The following is a 26,300-nucleotide window of genomic DNA, read 5'->3' as shown; positions in this document are numbered from 1 at the left end:
AGAAGTCCCCCCTAAAGTCAATAAAAACCATTCATCACCTTGATATTTAATAGTGAAACTTGCAAATTCCAGAGATAAAGAGAAAATCCTTAAAGCAAGGAGAGACAAGAGAGTCTTTACTTATATAGAGAGAAATAACAGATTAAGAGCAGACCTCTCCACAGAGATCTAGCAGGCCAGAAGGGGCTGCAGGATATATTCAGGGTCCTAAATGAGAAGAACATGCAGCCAAGAATACTCTTTCCAGCAAGGCTTTCATTCAGGGTAGAAGGAGAGAGAAAGGGCTTCCAAGATAGGCAGAACCTGAAAGAATATGTGACCACCAAACCAACCCTGCAAGAAATATTAAGGGGGACCCTGTAAAAGAAAGAGGAAATCAAAACAAACAATCCACAAAAACAGGGACTGAATACGTATTATGATGACACTAAATTCATATCTTTCAATAGTAACTCTGAAAGTGAATGGGCTTCCTGATCCTATCAAAAGGCATAGGGTTTCAGACTGGATAAAAAAGCAAGACCCACCTATTTGCTGTCTACAAATGACTCATTTTAGACATAAGGACACCTACAGCATGAAAATAAAAGGTTGGAGAACCATTTACTATTCAAATGGTCCTCATAAGAAAGCAGGGGTAGCCATCCTCATATCAGATAAATTAAATTTATCCCAAAGACTGTAGTAAGAGATGAAGAGGGGCAGTATATCATACTGAAAGGATCTATCCAACAAGAGGAACTAACAGTCATGAATTTTATGCCCCTAATGTGGGAGCTGCCAGTATATTCATTAATTAATAACCAAAGAAACGTCATCCTTAGATAATACACTAATACTGGGAGACTTCAACATGGCACTTTCTGTAAATGACAGATCTTCTAAGCACAACATCTCTAACAAGCAAGAGCTTTAAATGATACACTGGACCAGATGGAACTTTACATCCAAACACAACCAAATACACATTCTTCTCAAGTGCACATGGAACTTTCTCCAGAATAGATCACATACTGGGTCACAAATCAGGTCTTAACTAATACCAAAAGATTGGGATTGTCCCCTGCATATCTTCAGGCCATAATGCTTTGAAACTAGAACTCAATCGCAAGAAGAAATTTGGAAGAAACTCAAACACGTGGAGGTGAAAGAGCATCCTGCTAAAAGGTGGAAGGATCAACCAGGAAATTAGAGAAGAATTAAAAAGATTCATGGAAACTAATGAGAATGAAGATACAACCGTTCAAAATCTTTGGGATATGGCAAAAGCAGTACTGAGAGGGAAATACATCGTAATACAAGCATCCCTTAAAAAATTGGAGAAAGCTCAAATACACAAGCTAACCTTGCACCTAAAGGAACTGGAGAAAGAACAGCAAATAAAAACTACACCCAGCAGAAGAAGAGAGTTAATAAAGATTCTAGCAGAACTCAGTGAGATAGAGACCAGAACTGTGGACCAGATCAACACAACCAGGAGTTGGTTCTTTGAAAGAATTAAGAAGACAGATAAACCATTAGCCAGCCTTATTAAAAACAAAAGAGAAAAGACTCTAATTAATAAAATCATGAACGAAACAGGAGTGATCACAACCAATACCAAGGAAATACAAATGATTTTAAAAACATAATATGGGCAACTATACACCAATCAATTAGGCAATCTAAAGAAATGGACACATTTCTGGAAAATCACAAAATACCAAAACTGGAACAAGAAGAAATAGAAAACCTGAAGAGGCCTATAACCAGGGAGGAAATTGAAGCAGTCATCAAAAACCTCCCAAGACACAAAAGTCCAGGGCCAGATGGCTTCCCAGGGAAATTCTATCAAACGTCTAAAGAAGAAACAATAGCTATTCTACTAAAGCTGTCCTGAAGGATAGAAAGGGATGGGATACTTCCAAACTTATTCTATGAGGCCAGCATCACTTTCATTCCAAAACCAGATGAAGACCCCATTCCAAAACCAAAGACCCCACCGGAAAAGAGAATTATAAACCAATATCCCTGATAACACAGATACAAAAGTTTTCAACAAGGCACTAGCCAATAAGATCCAACAGTACATTAAGAAGACTCTTCACCATGACCAAGTGTCATTTATCCCCAGAATGCAAGGCTGCTTCAACACTTGTAAAGCAATCAATGTGAGTGATCATATCAGTAAGAGAAAAAACAAGAACCATATTCTCTCAATAGATGCAGAGAAAGCATTTGACAAAATACAGCATGTATTCCTAATCAAGACTCTTCAGACTGTTGGGATAGAGGGAACATTCCTCAGCATCCTAAAAGCCATCTATTATAAGCCCACAGCAAATATCATACAATGGGGGAATACTGAGAGCCTTTCCCCTAAGATGAGGAACAAGACAGGGATGTCCACTCTCACTACTGCTATTCAACATAGGACTAGAAGTCCTCAGCCTCAGCAATCAGACAACAAAATGAAATAAAAGGCATTCAAATTGGCAAAGAAGAAGTCAAACTCTCCCTTTTTGCAGATGACATAATACTGTATATAGAAAATCCAAAAAACTCCATGCCAAGATTGCTATAACTCATACAGCAATTTGGCAGCATGGCAGGCTACAAAATCAATGCCCAGAAATCAGTGGCATTTCTATACACTGACAATGAGACTGAATAAAGAGAAATTAAGGAGTCAATCCCATTTACTATTGCACCCCAAAGCATCAGATACCTAGAAATAAACCTTACCAAAGAGGTAAAGGATCTATACCCTAAAAACTACAGAACACTTCTGAAAGAAATTGCGGAAGACACAATGAGATGGAAAAATATTCCATGCTCATAGATTGGAAGAATTAATACTGTGAAAATGTCAATGCAACGTGGATAATTTACACATTTAATGCAATCCCTATCAAAATACCATGGACTTTCTTCAGGGAGTTGGAACAAATCATCTTAACATTTGTGTAGAATTAGAAAAGACCCTGAATAGCCTGGGGAATATTAAAAAAGAAAAGCAGAGCCGGGGCATCATAATGCCGGATTTCAGGTTGTACTACAAAGCTGTGGTCATCAAGACAGTGTGGTCCTGGCAAAAAACAGACACATAGATCAATGGAACAGAATAGAGAATCCAGAAGTGGACCCTCAACTCATGGTCAACTAATATTCAACAAAGCAGGAAAGACAATCTACTGGAAAAAAGACAGTCTCTTCAACAAATGGTATTCAGAAAATTGGTCAGCCACGTGCAGAAGAATGAAACTGAACAATTTCCTCACACCATAAACAAAAATGGGCTCAAGATGGACGAAAGACCTAAACACGAGATAGGAATCCATCCAAATCTTAAGGTAGAACACAGGCAGCAACCATTGTGACTTCGGCCACAGCAATTTCTTGCTAGACATGTCTCCAAAGGCAAGAAAAACAAAGGCAAAAATGAACCATTGCGACTTCATCACGATATAAAGCCTGCATAGCAAAGGAAACGGTGGACAAAACCCAAAAGCAACCTACATAACTGGAGAAGATATTTGCAAATGTCTTATCTGATAAAGGACTACTATCCAAATTGTGTAACTGGGTGTTGGGCATTAAGGAGGGCATATGATGTGATGAGCACTTTGTGTTATACCGTATATTGGAAAATTGAATTTAAATTTTAAGAACTTATCAAACTCAACACCCACAAAAACAAAAAATCCAGCCAAGAAATAGAAGAACAAGGTAGAAGACAAGAACAGACATTTCTCAAAGGAAGGCATACAAACGGCCAACAGACACATGACCAAATGTTCCACACCATTTGGCATCAGGGAAACAGAAATGAAAACCACAATGAGATACCACCTCACACTGGTCACAATGGTTAAAATTCACAACTGAGGAAACAACAGATATTGGTGAGGCTGCAGAGAAAGGCGAACCCTCTCATACTGTTGGTGGGAAATCAAACTAGTGCAGCCACTGTGGAGAACAGTAAAGGGGTTCCTCAAAAACTTAAAAATACAGCTATCCTACAAGCCAGCAATCGTGCTATTAAGCATTTACCCCAAAGATACAAACATAGTGATCTCAAGGGACACCTGCACCCCAGTGTTTATAGCAGCAGTGTCCACAAGAGCCAAACTATGGAAAGAGCTCAGATGTCCATTGACAGATGAGTGGATAGAGAAGATATGGTATATATATATATATATTTGAATAATTCCATATATATAATGGAATAATGATCAAAAAAATGAAATCTTGCCTTTTGCAAGGAGATAGGTGGAAATAGAGGAAATTATACCAAGCAAAATAATCAATCAGAGAAAGGCAATTATCATATGGTCTCACTCTTAGGTGAAATTTAAGAAACAAAACAAAGGATCATAGGGGAAGGGAAAAAAAATAAAAACAAGACAAAATCAGAGATGGGGACAAACCATAAGAGACTCCTAACCATAGGAAACAAACTGAAGGCTGCTGGAGGGGAGGGGGGATAGGGGATGGGATAAATGGGTGATGAACATTGAAGAGTGCACGGGATGCAATGAGAACTGGGTCTTACATAAGCCTGATGAATCACTGACCTCTACCTCCGACATAAATAACACATTTTACGTTAATTAATTGAATTTAATTTTTTAAAAAAGAAAATAAAGTTAGATATATGAGTCAAAATTACAAGCCTAGGTAGAGTAAGATTGTTTCCCAAAATATTGTGCGTGATTGGTGTATAGGACTGTCCTAACTAAAGGGCTGGAATCTATGAAAGGTGGACAATATCATTGCCCTACCCACCTTGGCTGGTTGTGTCAGACTTTTGCACCTGTTTAGAAACCAATTAATGCAAATGATGAGGAGTGTCTCTCTCTTCCCAGTTTTCTTCAGATAATTCATTTCTGACAACCACATTTTAAAAATATAGAACTATATTTTTCAGTCTCACCATAATATTTCAGTATCTGGCTCAGTGTTTTAGGTACCAATTGAGTTACGGTTCTAGTTAAGATGTGAAATTAGTGGGAAAAAAGTGAAGGCCCAAGTCACTAGCCTTCTAAATCTAAATATAAATCTAAAAATAAAAATCTAAAAATAAATCTAAAAATCTAAAATAAATCTAAAAACAAAATCTAAAAATAAAAATATCTAGAATGACTTCCAAGTTAAACTTGCTTGGGTCTTTTTGAGGAAAATAATGTAAAGTCGGGATACTCTGTATTTTCCCTTTGAAACTTGACTACATCAGAAACCGTCCATCAAATACAGGGTAGAGTGTATTTAAAAGAAAATACAAAGCATTATGTAAATGACATAAATTTTTCAGGTGGGAAAAATGTTGACTTTCTTTCAGTTTACTTTATCAACTTTTTAATGGATCAATTTTAACAACATAAATGCTTTACTTCCAAAACTGTTTACAAAGCTATGAATTGGTCTGGGAAATTATTTTTAAGATTTTATTTATTTATTCATTCATGAGAGACACACAGAGAGAGGCAGAGACACAGGCAGAGAGAGAAGACTCCCTGTGGGGAGCCAGATGGGGGACTCGATCCCAGGACCCCAGGACCACGCCCTGAACCAAAGGCAGATGCTCAACCACTGAGGCACCCAGGCCCCCAGTCTGAGAAATTTTATAAGAGATTTTTCTCTACATGCTTACTGAAGAAGTTTTGGAATACAAGTGAGGTCCGGAGCTAATGACGAAGAAAGAATTCATGGGATGCCTTTGGTGCAAAATGGTGGTTTTATTAAAGCCTGGGGACAGAACCCAAGGGCAGGCAGAGCGGCTGCCCTGGGCTTGCAAGGAGTGGCTGACTATATAGTGGCCAGTGGGGGAGGTAAGGAAAAGGGAGATTTCAGAAGGATTTTCATTAGATAAGGAGGACCTACAAGATACTGGAGACCTAGCCATTCTCCAGTTAAAGAGCACTTTTCCCTCTAGCAGGACATTAACTTTAAGACAATTGGAAACTTCCTAAAGGATGCTGCACAGATCCCACCCCGGGTGGGGGTCATTTGTGGGATATCAGCTTGTGCTTTGTCCTCAGCTAGCCCTGTTCCCTCATCACTCACTATCTCCAAATAATTATCTATTTTAAGAATTTCACTTCAGGGGAACCTGGCTAGAAGAGCTGGTAGGCCATCTTGATCTTGGGTTGTGAGATCCAGCCTCACTCTGGGGGTAGAGATTACTTAAAAGATAAAAAAATATAATAAAATCTTTAAAAAAAAAAGAACAAAAAATCCTTAGACTCCTTTACTAGCTGTTGTATGCATGTGATGAATCATTAAATTCTACTCCTGAACCCAATATTGCACTGTATGTTAATGACCTAGAATTAAATCTAAAAAGTGAATAAATAAATAAAAGAATGAGTAAATTAATAAATAAATTCCCAGATCTCCTGAATTTCTGCAGCAGACCTGACAGCGTAGAAAGAGCAAGCTCTGGCCCTCAGGCCCCGTCCACCTCTTCCCTTGGGTCTAACCCAGCTCTGACCCCGGGGAGATGGCACAGAGGGAGCACACGGAGCTCCCTAAGGGGGGGCGGGGCGTCCTAGGGGTGACAGGTGTGAGGGCCCGTTCCTGTTGGAGCAGGTGGGGGATGACTGCTCAGGCCCCGCTGGGGGTCAGGTGAGGTCAGCGTCCCGTCTCCCACTGATGATGTGTCCTTGGGCGTCGGCTGCTGGCGCGCAAGGCCCGAGGCGGCGGCGACAAGATGGACGCCTGCCGCCATGTTGTTGGGCCTCCTGATGCCCTTCGGTCCCGCCCGCCCAGCACAATCCAAATGATTCCCAAGACACTTAATTTTGCTAAGAAAGAGGAACGTTAGAGAAAGGGATGTTGCAGCCCACGAATGTACAGAGTGGGAGCTTCCGGTCCCTGCAGGTGCCTGCTGACCCCACTGCCCTCCAGCCCCGACGCCCCCGCCTCCGGCCTGGTCCTCGGGACGCTGCTGTCGGGGAGGGCCTCGTGCAGATGCCACGGAACGAGGGGGGCGCGGCCTTGCCAGGGATGCTACTCCCCTCGCTCACCCTAGTAGGAGCCAGTCAAGCTCTTACGGGACCAGCTTTCGGGATTTTAAGAGTAAATCCTAATATTAGGTGGAGTTTCAGATACTTTTGTCCTGAGTTATTTTTCAGCTGACTACTTTAAAAGGCCTCTCCATTACAACTGATTAGAAAATAAGTGAACGTATATAAAAATGCCACTAAAATCCCATCATTATATAATTACTTACTGAACAGAATTAACACCTGCCCATAGACATAAGAAGTTGCAGAAATCCTTCTGTCAGAAATAGATAACCTTAAATACTAACATTGTGTGCATGCTTTTAGTGATCTCCTAGCTCTGGAGCTCCTCGATAGATAAAGTAGAAAATATGCAATTAGGTCATCTAATTGGGGTAAAGACTTTCTGGAAAGAAAAATATTAGCTTAATTACAAAAAAATTCCTAGCTTTCTGGCTTGATCATATTTTTTTCTGAGTGTTCTTATGAAAATCACTTCAGGAATCAGTTCGGAGTACCTGGGTGGCACAGTGGGTTGAGCAACAGATGCTTGATTTGGATTTGGGTCATGATCTTGGGTCATTGGGTTGATTCCAGTGTCGAGCTTCATGGTAGCTAGGGAGTCTGCCTGTGATGTTCTTTCTGGCTCTCCCTCTGCCCCTCTCTTTGCTTGTTCTCTCTTTCTCTCTCTCTCTCCCTCTCCCAAAAATAAATTTGTCTTAAAAAAAAAAAAACGAAATCTGAATTCATTTGTAAAAGTGAAGCTGAATAATATTACCTACTTCTTAAAGTACCGTAGAGACTTAGAGTACTCTGAGTACTTTAAACCATAGTTCATTTCTTTATCTTTTTTCTCTTATTGGTCAGACCTCTAAAATATTATGATCAGGTGAAGAGCCAGCTTATATACTTGATCCCGCTGTAACTCCCCTTCAAGCAACTCCAGGGCAAAGAGCTATCTCTTCTAGAGAAGCCTCCAGTGCAGGACACTGAGGTTTCCATCACCCAAAACTCCCAGGCTCCCTTGCCTTCACATGTAAACTTCTCTAAGAGCACTGTTCGCTTAAATGAATTGAATTCAAGTGCATTTCTAAAATTTGGCACAATATATAATACAGTGTCTAGATGAACATGACAAAAAAGGAGATGGAATACCTTCTTTCATTTGAAGAGAATTTAAAAGTGAAATGACATAAGTAAATGAAGACTAGTGATAGACAAAGGGTAGAAGAGTTGATCTTTCAAGGTGTCCTCTTGAACCCAGTACTCAATTCCTGGGACAATAAACATTCCTGACCTCCCTGCTTAATATTGAACACCCAACAGAGCCACTATGCCTCAGTAGCAATCAACAGCACACATTATAATTTTTATGCTGGCTTTTATGCCAGAGTCATCAAATTGGTTTTCATGCTCATAGCCATGTACAGGATGAGCGAAGAATGTCCCAAGAAGGTCATGCTTTCTAAATCACCTCTTCCTGTTCATCCTTTACTATGGAAGAAGAATGCCGCATACTTTTTTCTTAGCTTTTTCATGGCTCTCTTCATGTCAGCATTTCTGAGTGTGTAGATAAGCGGGTTCAACATAGGTGTGATCACTGTGTAAAAGACAGAGAATATCTTATCCACGGAGAAGCTGCAGAAAGGTCTCAGGTAGATGAATACACATGGCACAAAGATCAGGCTGACCACTGTTAGGTGAGAGGCACAGGTAGAGAGTGCCTTGCTCCGGCCCTGGCGGAAGCGAGTTCTCAGAGTGGTCAGGATGATGGCGTAAGAGAACAGCAAGACAAAGAAGCAGATGAGAGAGAGAAGACCACTGTTTGAGACCATGAGCACCTCTACTACATATGTATCCATGCACGCGAGCTTGATGACCTGAGGGACGTCACAGTAGAAGTTGTCCAGTTCATTGGGGCCACAGAAGGGCAGCTGGATTACCAGTGTGACCTGTGATATAGAGTGGATGAAACCCCCAAACCAACAGGCAAAAACCAACTGAAAGCACAGCTGGCGGTTCATGACTGTCAGGTAGTGCAAGGGATTACATATGGCCACATACCTATCATAGGCCATGACCGTCAACAGAAATGTCTCATTGGCTCCCAGAAAGTGCAGGAAGTAGATCTGGGTCAAACATCCTGAAAAAGAGATGATCTTGCCTTGTTGTAGAAAATCTCTTAACATCTTGGGCACGGTAACACAGCCTAGGCATAGGTCAATGAAAGACAGATGACCGAAAAAATAGTACATGGGAGATTGGAGCAGGTGAGCATCAGCTCGCACTGTTACCATTATCAACAGGTTTCCCAGAATAACAGTCATGTAAAACAATAAAAATATGAAGAAGAGAAACAGCTGTAGCTCCCAGGAGGATGATAGGCCCAGAAGAACAAATTCTGTCACCTTAGAATCATTGCTTTTTTTCATCAAGTCAAGAATATCAAGTGACCTAAAAAAAGAAAAAAAAAAGGACCAAATTGGAAGAAAGATTCAGACAAAAAGCTCTCTCTCCCCACCCCTCATTCTCTCTCTCTCTCTACATATATATATATATGTGTGTGTATGTCTGTATGTTTATAGAATCATATTCCAAGATAAAAAAAACTTAAGCAAATTCTGTGAGGTAGGAAATATACATTTCTGTATAAATAGAATGAGGAACATTTTGCATACCTTCCAACTCTTCCTTTCTATAATGCTTTTAAGTTGAATTTACAACAAACTAATGAGGAAGGAGACAAGGAACTGGGCATGGCGTCATGAGAAGATGAAAATCATTCCATTTTTTAAGAGACAAAATTAAAACCTCTAAAGGCAGGAAGACTTCTGGAATGAACTATCTAGATCTAATGCTCAACTCTGTCACTCTCCAGTGCAGTGACTTCAGGCAAGGTATCAAACTTGAATTTTAATCTTTGTTTATTCAATTAATATGAAGATAATAATACCTTCCAAGATTGTTTTGAGAATAAAATATAAACTCTTTATGAACTAAATACACTTACATAAAAAAATGACTTAAGTCCCTGAAAGTAATGAGATATTTCTTTTATTTGTTTGTTTTAAAGATTTATTTATTTATTTATTTATTTATTTATTTATTTATTTATTTATTTGAAAGAGAGAGCAAGAGGGGTGGGTGGGCAAGGGAGAAAGAGCATATCAAGCAGATTCCATACTGAGCACAGAGCCCAACACAGGGCTTGATCTCAGGACCCTAAGATCTTGACCTGGGCCCATATCAAGAGTTGGATCCTTAACTAACTTGAGCCACCCAGGCACCTGAAGGCAGTATTTCTGATTCATCTTTGTACTCATGCCACAGTGATTACTATGTGATTATTTATGATGCTGAAAGGAGAATGCTTTATACTATAAATTGCTATACTGTACCACAGTTAGCAGGTATTCTGAATGTACATGTTAGGAAGCAAATCACTTAGGAATGAAAGGAACCTCATGTCCTTGTCTTTATTTATTATCCCAGGTTACAGAGGTTAGGGAGTTTGTAGAGACTAGGTAAGAGAAAATAAAATCTTTATCTTTAAAGGAATCGTCAGACTCAAGAGGAGTAGGACAGTAGCTGGAATACACTAATCACCAAAAGAAAAGACCAAGGGCCATGATCCATATCACTGAGCAGGTACAAAAGAGGTTTACCATGACCAATTTCATAGAAGAGGATGATAAAGGAAATTAGAATTCTTTTTTTTTTTTTTTTGAAATTAGAATTCTTCTGCTTTTGGAATTTTCAACAACCATGGGTTCATTTAAAAGAAATAAAGTTTACACTACAATATTGTTTTATCCATTTTCTCCTGCTCTACATTTACATTCATTCCCAATATTGGGTGGGAGTATCCCAGATTACAAATTTTTTAAAAAGCAGTGAAAAATTAGTAGATGTTTCTCTGTCTAGATTAGTATATTTTTAATCTAGAACTAGCTCTTGGTAAAATATTAAGTCAGGCAAAATTTGTATTTTTCTGTCCTCAGTCCTAGTTACCTAGTCTATGTTGCACTTGGTTCTCTCAAATCAGTCAGGGAAAGTTATCGGATAGTTATTCAGATATTCCAAAAAGAAAAATTCCTAATACCAAGAAATTTCAGTACATATAGTATTTCAAGATAAGCAAGTGAGAGAGAGATTTGGGGCCCAAGGAAATTTTGGATGTCTTGGTCACACCACATATGTGACCATTCTCTTCACCTGCCTGGAGTCAGGTGCCCAGGTGCATCTAATGCTACAATCTGATTAATAATGGAAGGAACCACCTACCTCCCTCTCTAGCATCATTTGGAAAACAAAGCAAAAAATACAGGAAACCAATTGCTGTCATATGTCCAGCCCTACTTGAGCTCTGATACAATGGAGATTTTCCAATCTTCTTTGGATATACCAAGGATTGTGAATTTCCATATAGAAGTTGCATTCTGATGTTCTTTCCCATGATCCAAGATGTTGAATTCGACAGGTCAAATTCTCATTAAAATTCTTCATCGAGGGGTCCCTGGGTGGCTCAGCGTTTGAGGGTCTGCCTTTGGCTCAGGGTATGATCCCAGGGTCCCAGGATCGATTCCCACATTGGGATCTTTGTATGGATCCTGTTTCTCCCTCTGCCTGTGTCTCTGCCTCTCTCTCTCTCTCTCTCTCTCTCTGTCTGTCTGTCATGAATAAATAAACAAAATCTTTAAAAAAAATGTCCTGCATCTAACTTCAAGCCTCATCTTTGGAAAACTAGGAAGAGCCTGAGAAAGACCAAGCTTTTTTGTTTGTTTTTTTTGTGTTTGTTTGTTTTTTAATTAAAAAGAGGCTTCTGAAAACAAGGGGAGAGAAAACAAGTGGAAAAGTAGAATCTAAAGCATTCCTGTAATTTATGACTGAGAAACAATGTGATTATTTCCTACTGTGAAAACATAATAGGAGAAGGGTGATATCAAAATCCTTACATTTCATGAGACAAACATAGAAAACCATATATTTGAGTTGTAATAAATTCCAGTTATTCTTAAATTTTTTTATTGACTCGGGGAATATTCTGCCTTCAGATAATGTGAAAACATAACGCCAACTATTATGGAAAGCTCACTCTCAGTGTTGATAAACTGCCACACTTGGCAAAAATACATCCAGCTTCTACATTTCTGAAGACTCTGATCACAGTAAGAAATGTGACCACAACAATGACAGAAAAAAGATTGCTACTTGAAGCTTAAATGCCATGTGAATTTGTTTTGAGGGTATCTGATGTAATTCTAATTTTTCTTGAAACTCCAAGAAATGGACACCATTCGTTGAAGGTGATACCCATGAAGGTATTTCTTACTGAGAAGGGCATCATCTTTCTGCTTTAATCTTTGTTTGAAACACTGCACCTTAAATTTCTTTTGGGAGAAGTGAAGAACTTATCAAGAAGTAACTGAAATAAAGAAATGGAAAATAGTATCTAGGAGGTCCTGAGACAATACTGCCATGAATCCAGTGCTTTCTGCTATATTACGTTGATCCTATCTTATCCATACCTTGTAATTCCCTTCCTATACCACTGGCCCCAGTTCCCTGATGCTATGAGAGTGTCATTGCTCTGTGAGTGTTTCCAAATGTATAAACCTGGAACAACAAAACTCAAATGATTTCTTAAATTTAAAGATTACGACTGTCAGAGAAGTATAAAAATGGCTTCAAAGACAGAAAGACCAGCAAGGGAGGGAAGTGGAGCTTTGAATAAAGACATCTGAGAAACTTACATGACTGCATGTCAGGAGCTATGTGAGTTCGAGGAAATACTATGTTACCCTACTGTTCATCCCACAGATTCCGTCAGAGTTTCAGTCCAACAAAATTAGAAGTTCTCAGATGACCATCATAGTTGCCCAAGTCTGTACCCTAACTGCTTCCTTATAAGTCAAGCCCTAGTTGAGAGCTGGCTGTACAAGGGGAAAGATCACTTGTCCCCAGGGCTCCGGATGTGTCTGAGGCTTTATGGTCCTCATACTACTGCTCAGCCTAATGAGCCTTGGGATTTCCCTAGACTGCTGTTGTCTGAATCTCAGGTCTTGCCGAAAAGCTGAACTCAGACCTGCAGGCTCTGGAACAGTCAGACCTATTGCATAACACAGCTCACCCCTTTTACTTACTTTGGATTGATTAATTTGGCACTTGATATGCTGACACTTTTCCATGTGTCAGTCTGTACCTGAGAAAAAGGATTGCCACTGCTTTCTGTCTCACCACGACCCTGAAGTAGGCAAGGCTGAACGATTACATACCAGTTACCACTGGAAGCTATAGAAGCAGAAACTCTCCCTTCAAGGCGTTTCAGAGCCATCATACGACACCTGAGTCTCTTGATGATGCCTCAAGCATCTTATCTAATCGGTGTCTATGTATGGATCTTATACAGAAAACACAGCTGCTGTCATTAGTAATTGAATATTTTTATAAATTGTTGCTGTCAAAGTATAATTTTTTGAATGTTATAAACAAATTTCTCAAATAGATGAAAATGTCATAAATTGTATTTAACTCTTTAATTATTTAAATTTAATTTATAATGTTATAAATATTATTTATTATAATATAAAAATTATATTTAACTCCCTAGTAATGTTCCAGGGGTGCCTGGGTGGCTCAGTCAGTTAAGCATTTGCCTTCTCTTCAGATCATTATCCCAGGGTCCTGGGGACAAGTCCTGGGATGGAGCCCCACATTGGGCTCTCTGCTCAGTGGAGAGTCTGCTTCTCCCTCTTCCCCCTTCCCCTCCCCCTGCTCACATGCTCTCTCTCTGTCTCTCAAATAAATAAATAAAATCTTTTAAAAACATAAAAGAATTCTTTTTTTAAATGTGGTTTCATATAGAATATAAAAAAAAACATTGAAATAAACTTTCTAAGTGATATGTGAACTGGTTAATGTCCTAAAGGGCAGTACAGCATTAACCTTTGGGATTACCTTTTCTACCATGGTTAAAAAAATAATAATAACACAATTTAGCCATTTTTTATTACAGCTATCTTCCCATCATTCAAAACTGTGAGAAATAAATATGTTTATATGCCACCCAATCTATGATACTTTTGTTCTATCAACCCAAAAAGAATAAGTCAGTAACTAAAGTCTATTTCCTCACCAGCCTAGAGAAAAATAAGAGTCGATACTTGACAATATCTTTGCAAACAAGCAGCTCAACAGATCAGCAATACATATATATTTTATAAATGCCTATAGTCACACACATCCCTTTTTATATTTCTTAAAGGATGAAAATAAAGATGCCTTAACATAGTCTAAAGGTAGCCAAATGCCCTATCAAACTGTTAGCTGGCAACTATTTGACGATATATAAAAAGAGGAAGCAAATTAAAATTGTGCTTCATAATCAATGTTGTTGATTGTTGTTGTTGTCCTATTTTATTAAGTGTTGTCTAGGTATCCAAAGATTTTTCATTAATTATTGCTTTAGTGTCAGTCCAAAGTCTTAAAGTTAACAAAGAATATTGCAAATTATGTATTAGATAACATTCCAGAGAAACACAATTACTATTGATAACAAAAACATTTATTAGAAATAAAATTCAATTTGGTTGAACACATAATTTTACATTTTTAAGAATGCTAGACATGTAAAAGTAATGCTAGCTCATCTGATCAGGGAAATGAGTAGATGAAGTATATTCAATTCAGATTAAGCAGTTTCTCTATGTGAAAACAAAGTGGCCTCACAAAAAACAAAATGCACATCTGTGTTATATCCTAATCTGTTATAAAATGATGAAGACAAACACAGCTCTTTTAAACCAAACTAGCCAAACCAATCTGATTTGTTCAAAGAATCATTCTGAATACCTGAACTTGGATTCTTGCATACAAATGATCCTAAGCTAGCAGTTTCTGTTAGAAGTTGTTCATTTCTTTCCTCTTCAAAGGCTATCAGATTTAAATTACTAGAAATTCCATTTCTTTCTTCCCCAGAGATTCTTTCTCTTGTTTAAAATTTATGAAAGCACTTATTATTCTTTTTAACCTACTAGAATTACAGCTCCATTAAATTGAAGAAACTTGAAAAGCTGATATATGGACTTCTTCTGGGAATAAGAAAATATTTAGTACTCATACAAGGAGGACAAAATATTTTATCATTTACAGATACACGGAGAACTTTTAGCTATAGTTAACAAATCCAGCCATAGGTGAAAAGCAAATATGGACACACTTAACATGTAAAAACTCCTAAAAAAAAAAGAATATGTATTTTCATTCAACAAGTATTCTGAGTTGCAAATATATGCTAAACATTGTGCTAATAACTGAAGTGATTATGATTCTTTTTTTTCCTTTGGCTTCTTCGCTTGAATATTTTGTTTTCTTTTTTTTAATAATAAATTTATTTTTTATTGGTGTTCAATTTGCCAACATACAGAATAGCACCCAGTGCTCATCCCGTCAAGTGCCCCCCTCAGTGCCCGTCACCCATTCACCCTCAACCCCCATCCTCCTCCCCTTCCACCACCCCTAGGTCGTTTCCCAGAGTTAGGAGTCTTCCATGTTCTGTCTCCCTTTCTGATATTTCCTACCCATTTCTTCTCCCTTCCCTTCTATTCCCTTTCACTATTATTTATATTCCGCAAATGAATGAGACCATATAATGTTTGTCCTCCGATTGACTTATTTCACTCAGCATAATACCCTCCAGTTCCATCCACGTTAGAGCAAATGGAGTGATTATGATTCTAAACAGGCTAGAAGAGACTATCCTTCACAGAGTAAGCATTCTAATATGGAAGACAAGGTACAAAATAATTGTAGATTTTGATAACTACCATAAACAAATAAAGCAATGTGATAAAGAGCAAGTAAGAGGTGCCAGATTTAGATAGCACGGTGACTGTAATACAGTGAACAAGGGAGGAGTATGAGAGGAGTTTGAACAGGTAGCCAAAAGTCAGAATCTACAGAGTCCTGTAGGTCATGGGAAGGAGTTTTGGCTTTATTCTAAAAAGAGTGGAAAAAATTTGAAAGAATTTCTTTAAAGTAACTGAAATTATTTCATAAATGTTTTTAGAATATCACTCTAGAAGGATCAGATAGGGGAAAATGGGAGACCAGGTAAATGGCTGCCTTCCAGAGAAGAACCAATAATAGTTACACTAGGATATATTGGCAATGGAAATAGGCCATAAATGGATAGATTCAGTGTTTTTAAGAGATAAGACATTTTAAAACATGGATTAATGTGAAAGCAGTAAAAGCAAAGAGAAATGGACAAATTAAGTTTTTTTAGAAGTAGAAATGACCGGAATTGCCTTAATTACTAGTAACGGAAAACTAAATTGTTTAGACTTACTTCCCACAGATTAAAGAAATTTGATAAAATGTATCGAAATATAAGAAGATAGAAAAGAACAACAGCAGTGGTTTTTGGTGATTCAGAACCCAGAGAGATAAACACTAAAACACCAAACCTTCTTCTCCTCTGAGAGTGTTCCCAATTGTGGCGAATTTTGGGATGCATTTCAGAGGTTTTGCAGAAAGAAGCTAAGACCCAGAATCTTCCCTAGATGGGGAGCCTTATAGGAAATACTCTTCATCTTAAGATGGGACACAAAGAGTTACATCTTTAGGATAAGTGGAAAACAGAGCTACTGGGTATTGACTCCCAAAAGAACAAAGACACCAATCAAAAAGATAATGCACTCTAGTTTATTGGAGCATTATTTGCAATAGCCAAGAAATGGAAGCAACCTAAGTGTCCATTGGACTAATGGATAAGGAAGATGTGGTATGTATTCATGTATATATAATGTGTGTGTATGTGTATAATGGAATATTAATCATAAAAAGAACAAGATATTGCCATTTGCAACAACATAGATGGACCTAGAGAGCATTATGCTAAGAAAAATAAGTCAGACTGAGAAGGACACATACCATATGATTTCATTCATATGTGGAATCTCCAAGGCAAAACAAATGAATAAACAAAAAGAATCAGATATATAAATACAGAGAACAAACTGATGGCTGAGACATAGGAGGGAAATCGGGAGATGGGCAAAATGCGTGAAGGGGAGGAGGAGACACAGGCTTCCAGTTGTGGAATGAGTAAGTCAGGGGAATAGAAGGCGCAGCATAGGAAATATCTTCAATGCTCTGTGACAGCTCTGTATGGTGACAGATGGTAGCTACTCTGGTGGTGATCACAGCCTAACATGGAGACTTGTCAAACCACTCTGCATTACGCCTGAAAATAATGTCACATTGCGTGTCAACTACACCCAAATAAAGACAATTTTAAAAATAAAAATGAAACAGAACTAAGTGTGCTTCTGAACCCAATTTAAAAGACTTTAAAGGAAGTGAGGAAGTGAGTAAGGTTGCCTTGATAATGCGTATGATGGGCCAGGGAGGAGAGAAAGATCTTTAAGAAGCTTGGACCCCAGAGAGGCCCTGACAAGGGTAGGAGCCTAGTGTGTGTGTGTATAGAGATGAAAACCCAGACCTTGCCTTTGCTTAACAATAGCCCCAACAACAGGTCCTCGGGTGCCTGGCAGACACAAACCCAAAGTCTCCGGGAAGTAAGGTGTTTTCCTCTTAGTCCTTAGAGAATCCCCACGTATAACTTTTCAAGGGCAGTGAGCGGACAGAGACAAAATTAACTGTAGGACTTTTCTATTGGCAACGTAACATAACAAATTCCCACAAATTGGTAGCTTAAACAAATTTATCATGTTCTGAAGGTTAGTGTTTTGACAAGACGTCTCTGGGCTAAAAATCAAGGTGTAGGCAGGGATACATTCCCTCCTGTAGGCTCTAGGCGACGATCTCTGTCCTTCCTTCCTTAGGTTGTAAAGGGTTCCCACTTTTCCTGGCCTGCAGCTCCCTTCTTCCACCTTCCAAGACAGCAAGGCTGAGTGAAATCCTTCTCATACCACCCCATGTCACTTCACGCAGGCAGGGGCCTACCTGGAGAACTGAGGACACCCCCTACTCCTTAATCCTAATCCCATCTGCAAAATCCTTCTCGCCACATGACGCAGCTGGTTGACAGGGCTGAGTATGTTTTTCTGAGGGTTTCAGCCATGAACAGCTTTGGAGACCCTCATGTTGCCTACTTCAATATGTAATGAAATGAGATGCTGTGCTCAAAAGCCAATGCCTCACTCAGACAGAAGAAACAGACCACTCAGGGGTCACATGCAGGGCTTAGCACACCTCATCTATAAAAGAATTCCTAGAGATAGATTTTTTAAGCAATTATGCCTAAAGAAGGAAAAGACAAAATTTGCCTGTTATCACAGTTAAGAAGGGCATATTTTCCATCTTCTCCACATGCTTCTATTTATCATGAGATAAATATTCTTCACAGGTATTGTTCCTGCTGCTACAATCCTAGAAGGCAGTTTCCCCTCCCGTTCCCACAACATTCAAGATGTAATTCCTTGCCATCTGGTTTTCACCATAACTGCTCAGAAATCCACTTTCTGCTTAATGTTGTTTCTGGAAAGGTGATCTATTTTTCTCTTCTTCCTTCTCAGCTATTATTGGTTTTTGAAGATTTATTCATTTATTTTAGACAGAGAAAGAACATACACATACACACATACCTGTGAGCAGGGGTAGGGGCGGAGGGAGTCGCTGAGAGAATCTCAAGCAGACCCCCTGCTGAGCTTGGAGCCTGCCATGGGGCTCCCCGCCAGGACCCAGATCATGACCTGAGCTGAAGCCAGGAGTCCAACACTTAACAAACTGAGCCACACAGGAGCCCCTGAGCCCCTATTTTTGTCCTTAGTTTCCATTGTTTATAATTTGCATGGTGCAAATTTTTAATTTTATACTGTTAGAATGTGTTGGGCTTCCTCTTTGAGGTTACATATTTTTGTGTTTGACTAAATCTATAGGTATTATCTCTTTAAATATCACCGGACTCTTCCTTTCTTCACAATTGCCAATTAAACTATTAGACATCCACATTTAACTTTTCTTCCATTTTTCTTTTTTTGTCTATTCACAATGCATTAATATACAGTCTTCTGATGTAGTTGCTAGTTAATTTATTCTCCTGTGTGCTCTCCCATCTACTATTAAACCAGTCCATTGAATTTATAATTTTCATTATTACATGTATTTATGGGTAGTTATATTTTCTCCAAAAAAAAACATTCCATATCCATTAACCAGTGTGTTGTCACATCTATGTGGTACTGGTGGATGAAGGTGTTACACCATAGAGAAGTTTAAATCAGTTGCTGTGATGGAAGATGCTCTCAGTACCTTCACCAGGAAAAGTTAGTAAGAAAACTGATGTCTAGTCTTTTAAAAAATAAGTTAAGATTCTTACCTCTCTCTGCTTTGTTAGGGGTGGGAGGGATGGATGTTAAAAAAAAAAATGCTGACCCTAACTGTTATGGAGAAGAAATCCCTGCTGGCTGTTAACTCCAGTGGTAAAGAACAGTAGCTTCCCCCAAGTGGCAAAAAAGGGAATGTGTCAGCAAAAAATGAGTCTAAATACCATAGAAAACAAATCTATATGCCTAATATTACTGTCCACTAAGGCTTATTAAATTCCAGTGAATTTCCAATTTGTGAAATAGAAGGGACGAGGTCTTTGCAAACTTGATCCTAATAAAAGCGTTCTCATTACAATAGAAAGCTCCCTGCCATGTTGTACACAAAATTTGGAATCTTTCTTCAAATTACAATGGGAACATATTTCCATTTGGGATAGTACAAAAGCCAATAGGTGGCAACCTGCGGTGTGCCTACCACAGATGGCATTAAGATAGAAAGAACTGATCCTAGACAGGACTATTATTAGTGAAATGCATCTTGGCTCCTGTTCACTCTACTTTTTGTACCTCAATTCCCAATCGCCATATACGTATTGTGGTTCTGCTCCCTGAAACTGACCGTTGATGCACAGAGATCCCCACATTACATGATAATGACCTATAAATGCTTTATATTTCAAATATTTTTTTTGCTAAAATGCAAAATAAGAATGGGCATTTTGTTACTGTCTTACTATGCCTGCCTCCAGAAATTCCCTAAAAAGTCATTCAGATGGTAAGACCTTAAATATGCAGGAAACACATAAGAGGATGTATTTTTGTAATGGATTATATGGGCTCCTTATACTCACCAGAAAATAATACTTCTCTAAAAAAATACATGCACACACTAAAGCTTAGAAGAACGCTGGAAATATTTGTAAGAATCTTAGGAGAACTCATCATGCTAGAACAGTACAAAGCTAATACAGTTAGGGGTGCCCGGGGGGCTCAGCCGACTGAGCCTCTGCCTTTGACTCAGGTCATGATTGTAGGCCCCTGACATGATCCTAGCTCAGTGGGGAGCCTGCTTCTCCCTCTCCCTGTGCCCATACTCCCTGCTTATGCTCTCTCTCTCTCAAATACCTTTAAATTTTTTAAGCTAATTAAATTAAACCTTTGTGAAGAAAACCAAAAATATGCCAAAATGGATTTACTTCATGCATTAAGAACAAAGATGTTATAGTCTTTAAATTGTCTAGTTTTAGTTTCTCAAAGCCAGAAATTTTCTTCTACATCTCTCTGGGGACTGTATATATGGCTATCTTCTTTCCCGAGAGGAACTTTGGTTTACCGAATAAAGGACAATTCATAATTAGCTTTGAGTTCAGGAGACACAGCCACATAGTCGTTTCACACAACTACTTATTTGTCCTAGTTACTCCCCTGAAGGCACCAAAGCGCAGAAGGCCAAGGTAGATGCTGGCCTGAGAGACTAGCCTGCCCAAAGGACTACTGAAGTAAGGAGTGACTTTTTTTTTTAATACACGAGGGATCGATCTCTGGAAATACATACCAAAAAAACCTGAAGAACAGAGTTCCTTCCAGCACTTCATTTCTAGTTTAAACATTTTATACAGGTGTTACTTGAAACCTTTCTTCCAAATTAAAAATTGGAAAAAAAAAAAACCTTCTAATATCTCACATGCATCTTCTCTGGGCATCTCCCCTAACAAGATTCTGGTGGGCTCTGGGCAGTTAATTGTACAAAAGGGGTTTTGTTTTTTAGTAAAAGTCCTGGAATCAACACTTTTGAGACTGAGTCTGAGACTGAGAAGAAAGGACAAAGCTGACCCATTCCTCCCAGGCAGAGCTCTCAGGTATGCAGAAATTACATCATATCCTCATCCTTTTTTTTTCTCTCTAGAGAAATAATCCTAATTTTAATTTTATGTTGTTGTTCTTGATGAAAGATCTGGAGGACAAAATCCAAATAGTTTCAATTCCTGGAAAAATTGTGGTGTTACTGTTGTAGGTATAGATGAATCTGTTTTCTAAAACATTAAATTTTTCTAGCTTTTTCACAACTCCAAGTAAGTAACTGTATGCTTTTTTGAAAATAAGGGTCCAGTTATGACTATGACCCCATAGAATATAAGTTACCCAGCACCCCCCTTAAAGTAAGTAAAAATAAGGAAAAAGAGAAAGGAAAGAATTCAGAAGACATGGGCAAAAAGCGAAAGAGAGAAGGAAAGGAGGAAAAAAACAACAGATACCTCAGGTTGGGAGAAGAGCATGCCATTTGGTGGAAGGGCAACTATTCTTTGCTTATTGGGCATAGAACTCAAAGGAGCACAGGTAAACTAAGTAGATAAAGGTCAGATCATAAGGACCTTGTCTGTTCTGCTTTGTTGTTAGGATTTGGTCTCATGGTGATGCCTCCATTGCAGCGCAGCTTACAGCCTCAATGAACATGTCTGGATCAGGATCTTCTTCTGAGTCAGTAAGGGAATTCATTCTTCTGGGTTTTCCCTGCAGCAAGGAGATTCAAGTTGTTGTTCTCAATCACCTATCCTGACTCTCATGGGAAATGGAGCTATTATTGGTGCTGTGTGTTGGGACCAGCATCTCCACACTCCCATGTACATCCTGCTGGGGAATTTTGCATTCCTGGAGATCTGGTTTGTCAATCCCACTGTTTGAAACACACTACAAGTATTTCTGGTTTATATAAATTTGGGACGGAGCATCTTCTAACATACAGAAGTTAATATACTCAGAAACAAGAGGATCACCCTCTAGAACCCCCTCAGGTAGACTACATTCTCCCTCCATTACAACTTCTTCACCACCATCTCCGAGGCTCCCCCCTTTTCCCCTTCTTCTTCTTCTTCTTCTTCTTCTTCTTCTTCTTCTTCTTCTTCTTCTTCTTCTTCTTCTTCTTTCTTCTTTTCTTTCTTCTTTTTCTTTTCATTCTAGTTTTTTCTCATCTTCTTTAGGATTCCTGGCCTTTTTTTTTTTACTACTTTGTTTTAAAATTTGTTTTTCACTTTAGTGGTCCTTTTATTTCGTTCTGATCTTTGTTTTCAATTTCTGGTCTCTGACTTCATCAGAATCATCTAAGGTAAAATTTACGTAGGTTGTGGTTGATATTCTTGACTCAGCCTGCTCATAGAGCCACTCCACAGTGAGCAAAATGACTAGAAAGAAGAACTCACTACAAAAGAAAGAATCAGAAACAGTCCTCTCTGACACAGAGTTACAGAATTGGGATTACAATTCAATGTAGAAAGCCAATTCAGAAGCACAATCATAAAACTACTGGTGGCTCTGGAAAAAAGCACAAAGGATTCAAGAAACTTCATGACTGCAGCATTTAGACCTAATCAGGCTGAAATTAAAATTCAATTAAATGAGATGCAATCCAAACTGGAGGTCCTAATGACAGTGTTAATGAGGTAGAAGAACGAGTGTGTGACATAGAAGACAAGTTGATGGCAAGGAAGGAAGCAGAGAAAAAAGAGAAACCATTAAAAGACCACGAGGAAAGGTTAAAGGAAATAAATGACAGCTTCAGAAGGAAAAAGAATCTACATTTAATTGGGGTTCCAGAGGATGCCAAGAGGGACAGAGGACCAGAAAGCAAATTGAAAACATAATAGCTGAGAGCTTCCCTAATTTGGGGAGGGAAACAGACATTCAGATCCAGGAGATTGAGAAGTCCCCCTAAAATCAATAAAAACCATTAAACACCTCGATATTTAATAGCGAAAGTTCCAAATTCCAGAGATAAAGAGAAAATCCTTAAAGCAGTGAGACACAAGAGATCCCTAACTTATATGGAGAGAAATAACAGATTAAGAGCAGACCTCTCCACAGAGACCTGGCAGTCCAGAAAGGGCTGACAGGATATATTCAGGGTGCTAAATGAGAAGAACCTGCAGCCAAGAATACTCTATCCAGCAAGGGTCTCATTCAGAATAGAAGGAGAGAGAAAGAGCTTCCAAGAAAGGCAGAAACTGAAAGAATATGTGACCACCAAACCAGCTCTGCAAGAAATTTTAAGGCAGGACCTTGTAAAAGAAAAAGAATGTCCAAAGAAACAATCCACAAAAACAGGGACTGAATACATAGTATGATGACACTAAATTGATATCTTTCAATAGTAACTCTGACCATAAATGGTCTTAATGATCCCATCAAAAACACAGGGTTTCAGACTGGATAAAAAAAAGCAAGACCCACCTATTTGCTGTCTACAAAAGACTCATTTTAGACCTAAGGACACCTACAGCCTGAAAATAAAAGGTTGGAGAACCATTTATCATTCAAATAGTACTCATAAGAAAGCAGGGGTAGCCATCCTCATATCAGATAAATTAAAGTTTATCCCAAAGACTGTAGTAAGAGATGAAGAGGGACACTATATCATATTAAAAGGATCTATCCAACAAGACTACCTAACAATCATGAATACTTATGCCCCTAGTGGGAGCTGCAAAGTATGTCAATCAATTAATGACAAAAGTAGAGTCATACTTAGATAATAATACACTAATACTGGGAGACTACAACACGGTGCTTTCTGCAAATAAAAGATCTTTTAAGCACAACATCTCTAAAAAAAAACAAGAGCTTTAAATGATACACTGGACCAGATGGATTTCACAGATATTTACAGAATTTTACACCCAAACGGAACTGAATACACATTCTTCTCAAGTGTACATGGAACTTTCTCCAGAATAGACCACATACTGAGTCACAAATCGGGTCTCAACCGACCCCAAAAGATTGGGATTGTCCCCTGCATATTTTCAGACCATAATGCTTTGAACCTTGAACTCAATCACAAGAAGAAGTTTGGAAGAAACTCAAACACATGGAGGTGAAAGAGCATCCTGCTAAAAGATGAAAGGGTCAACCAGGAAATTAGGGAGGAATTAAAAAGATTCATGGAAACTAATGAGAATGAAGATACAACTGCTCAAAATCTTTGGGATACAGCAAAAGCAGTCCTGAGAGGGAAATACATTACAATTCAAGCATCCCTCAAAAAACTGGAAAAAACTCAAATACACAAGCCTAGCTTGCACCTAAGGGAACTGGAGAAAGACAAGCAAATAAAACCTACACCCAGCAGAAGAAGAGAGTTAATAAAGATTTGAGGAGAACTCAATGAAAGAGAGACCAGCAGAACTGTAGAATGGATCAAGAAAACCAGGAGTTGGTTCTTTGAAAGAATTAATAAGATAGATAAACCATTAGCCAGCCTTATTAAAAACAAAAGAGAAAGAACTCTAATTAATAAAATTACGAATGAAAAAGGAGAGATCACGACCAATACCAAGGAATTACAAATGATTTTAAAAACATAACATGGGGGGATCCCTGGGTGGCGCAGCAGTTTAGCGCCTGCCTTTGGCCCAGGGTGCGATCCTGGAGACCCGGGATCGAATCCCACGTCGGGCTCCCGGTGCATGGAGCCTGCTTCTCCCTCTGCCTATGTCTCTGCCTCTCTCTCTCTCTGACTATCAAAAATAAATAAAACTTTAAAAGAAAAAAAAAACATAACATGGGGAGCTACACTCCAATAAATTAGGCAATCTAGAAGAAATGGACACATTTCTGGGGAAACACAAGCTACCGAAACTGGAACAGGAAGAAATAGAAAACCTGAACAGGCTGGTAACCAGGGAGGAAATTGAAGCAGTTCATCAAACACCTCCCAAGACACAAAAGTCCAGGGCCAGATGGCTTCCCAGGGGAATTCTGTCAAGCGTTTAAAGAAGAAGCAATACTTATTCTACTAAAGCTGTTCCAAAGATAGAGAGGGATCAAATACTTCCAAACTCGTTTTATGAGGCCATCATCACCTTAATTCCAAAACAAGATAAATTCTTTTCACCAAAAGGGAGAATTATAGACCAATATCCCTGATGAACATAGATGCAAAAATTCTCAACAAGATACTAGCCAATAAGATCCAATAGTACCTAAGAAGATTATTCACCCTGACCAAGTGGGATTTATCCCCAAGATGCAAGGCTGGTTCAACACCTGCAAAACAATCAGTGTCATAGATGATATGAACAAGAGAAAAGGGGGGAGGAGCAAGATGGCGGAAGAGTAGGGTCTCCAAATCACCTGTCTCCACCAAACTACCTAGAAAACCTTCAAATTATCCTGAAAATCTATGAATTCGGCCTGAGATTTAAAGAGAGACCAGCTGGAATGCTACAGTGAGGAGAGTTCGCGCATCTATCAAGGTAGGAAGACGGGGAAAAAGAAGTAAAGAAACAAAGGCCTCCAAGGGGGAGAGGCCCGCGAGGAGCCGGGCTGAGGCCAGGGCGAGTGTCCCCAGGACAGGAGAGCCCCGTCCCGGAGGAGCAGGAGCTGCACCGACCTTCCCGGGGGGAAAGGGGCTCGCGGGGAGTTGGAGCAGGACCCAGGAGGGCGAGGATGCCCTCAGGCTCCCGGGAACACTAACAGCAAATGCGCGCCCGGGAGAGTGCGCCGAGCTCCCTAAGGGCTGCAGCGCGCACGGCGGGACCCGGCGGGACCCGGAGCAGCCAGGAGGGGCTCGGGCGGCGGCTCTGCGGAGGGGGCTGCGCGGCCCCGGGAGCAGCTCGCAGGGGCTCGGGCAGAGGAAGAGGCTCCGTGCGGAGGGGGCTGCGCGGTTCCAGGAGCAGCTCGGAGGGGCTCGGGCGGCAGCTCCGCGGAGGGGATTGTGCGGCCCGGGAGCGCGAATCCAACAGCGCAGGCACCGGAGCACAGGGCGCCCGGACACAGCCCAGGATCCGGCCTCCCCCGGGACAGGCAGAGGCCGGGAGGGCCCAGGACAGCAAGGACGCTCCTGCCCCAGCTGAGCAGATCAGCGGCCCCGCCCCGGAGCCTCCAGGCCCTGCAGACGGAGTTCCTGCCGCAGCTGAATCCAGGTTTCCAGAGCTGCCCCGCCACTGGGGCTGTTCCTCCTGCGGCCTCACGGGGTAAACAACCCCCACCGAGCCCTGCACCAGGCAGGGGCACAGCAGCTCCCCCA

General features: G+C 39.7%; 1 protein-coding gene and 1 long non-coding RNA gene across 3 annotated transcripts in view; one reads left to right on the top strand and one right to left on the bottom strand.

The window, feature by feature from the left end:
• Window positions 1-21,878, top strand: part of LOC119877022 — a 35,152-nt gene extending 13,274 nt beyond the window's left edge. The window contains exons 3-4 of one of the 2 annotated variants that reach the window (XR_005370329.1): window positions 21,048-21,138; window positions 21,677-21,878. This is a non-coding gene — a long non-coding RNA (uncharacterized LOC119877022). Of the gene's footprint in view, window positions 1-18,357; window positions 18,486-21,047; window positions 21,139-21,676 lie in introns of those variants that run through there. The other variant, XR_005370330.1, reaches the window with a different exon arrangement.
• OR4Q3B (olfactory receptor family 4 subfamily Q member 3B) lies at window positions 8,471-9,418 on the bottom strand. Its single transcript, NM_001388553.1, is given in 1 exon segment — window positions 8,471-9,418. A coding segment is annotated over 1 exon segment (948 nt).
• Window positions 21,879-26,300: the final 4,422 nt, after the last annotated feature.

The sequence above is a fragment of the Canis lupus genome, chromosome 15, assembly GCF_011100685.1.
Source record: "Canis lupus familiaris isolate Mischka breed German Shepherd chromosome 15, alternate assembly UU_Cfam_GSD_1.0, whole genome shotgun sequence".
In the NCBI taxonomy this organism is placed as follows: Eukaryota; Metazoa; Chordata; class Mammalia; order Carnivora; family Canidae; genus Canis; species Canis lupus.
The sequence above is the reverse complement of the archived record's forward strand: the minus strand, read 5'-3'. Positions and strand labels throughout refer to the sequence as shown.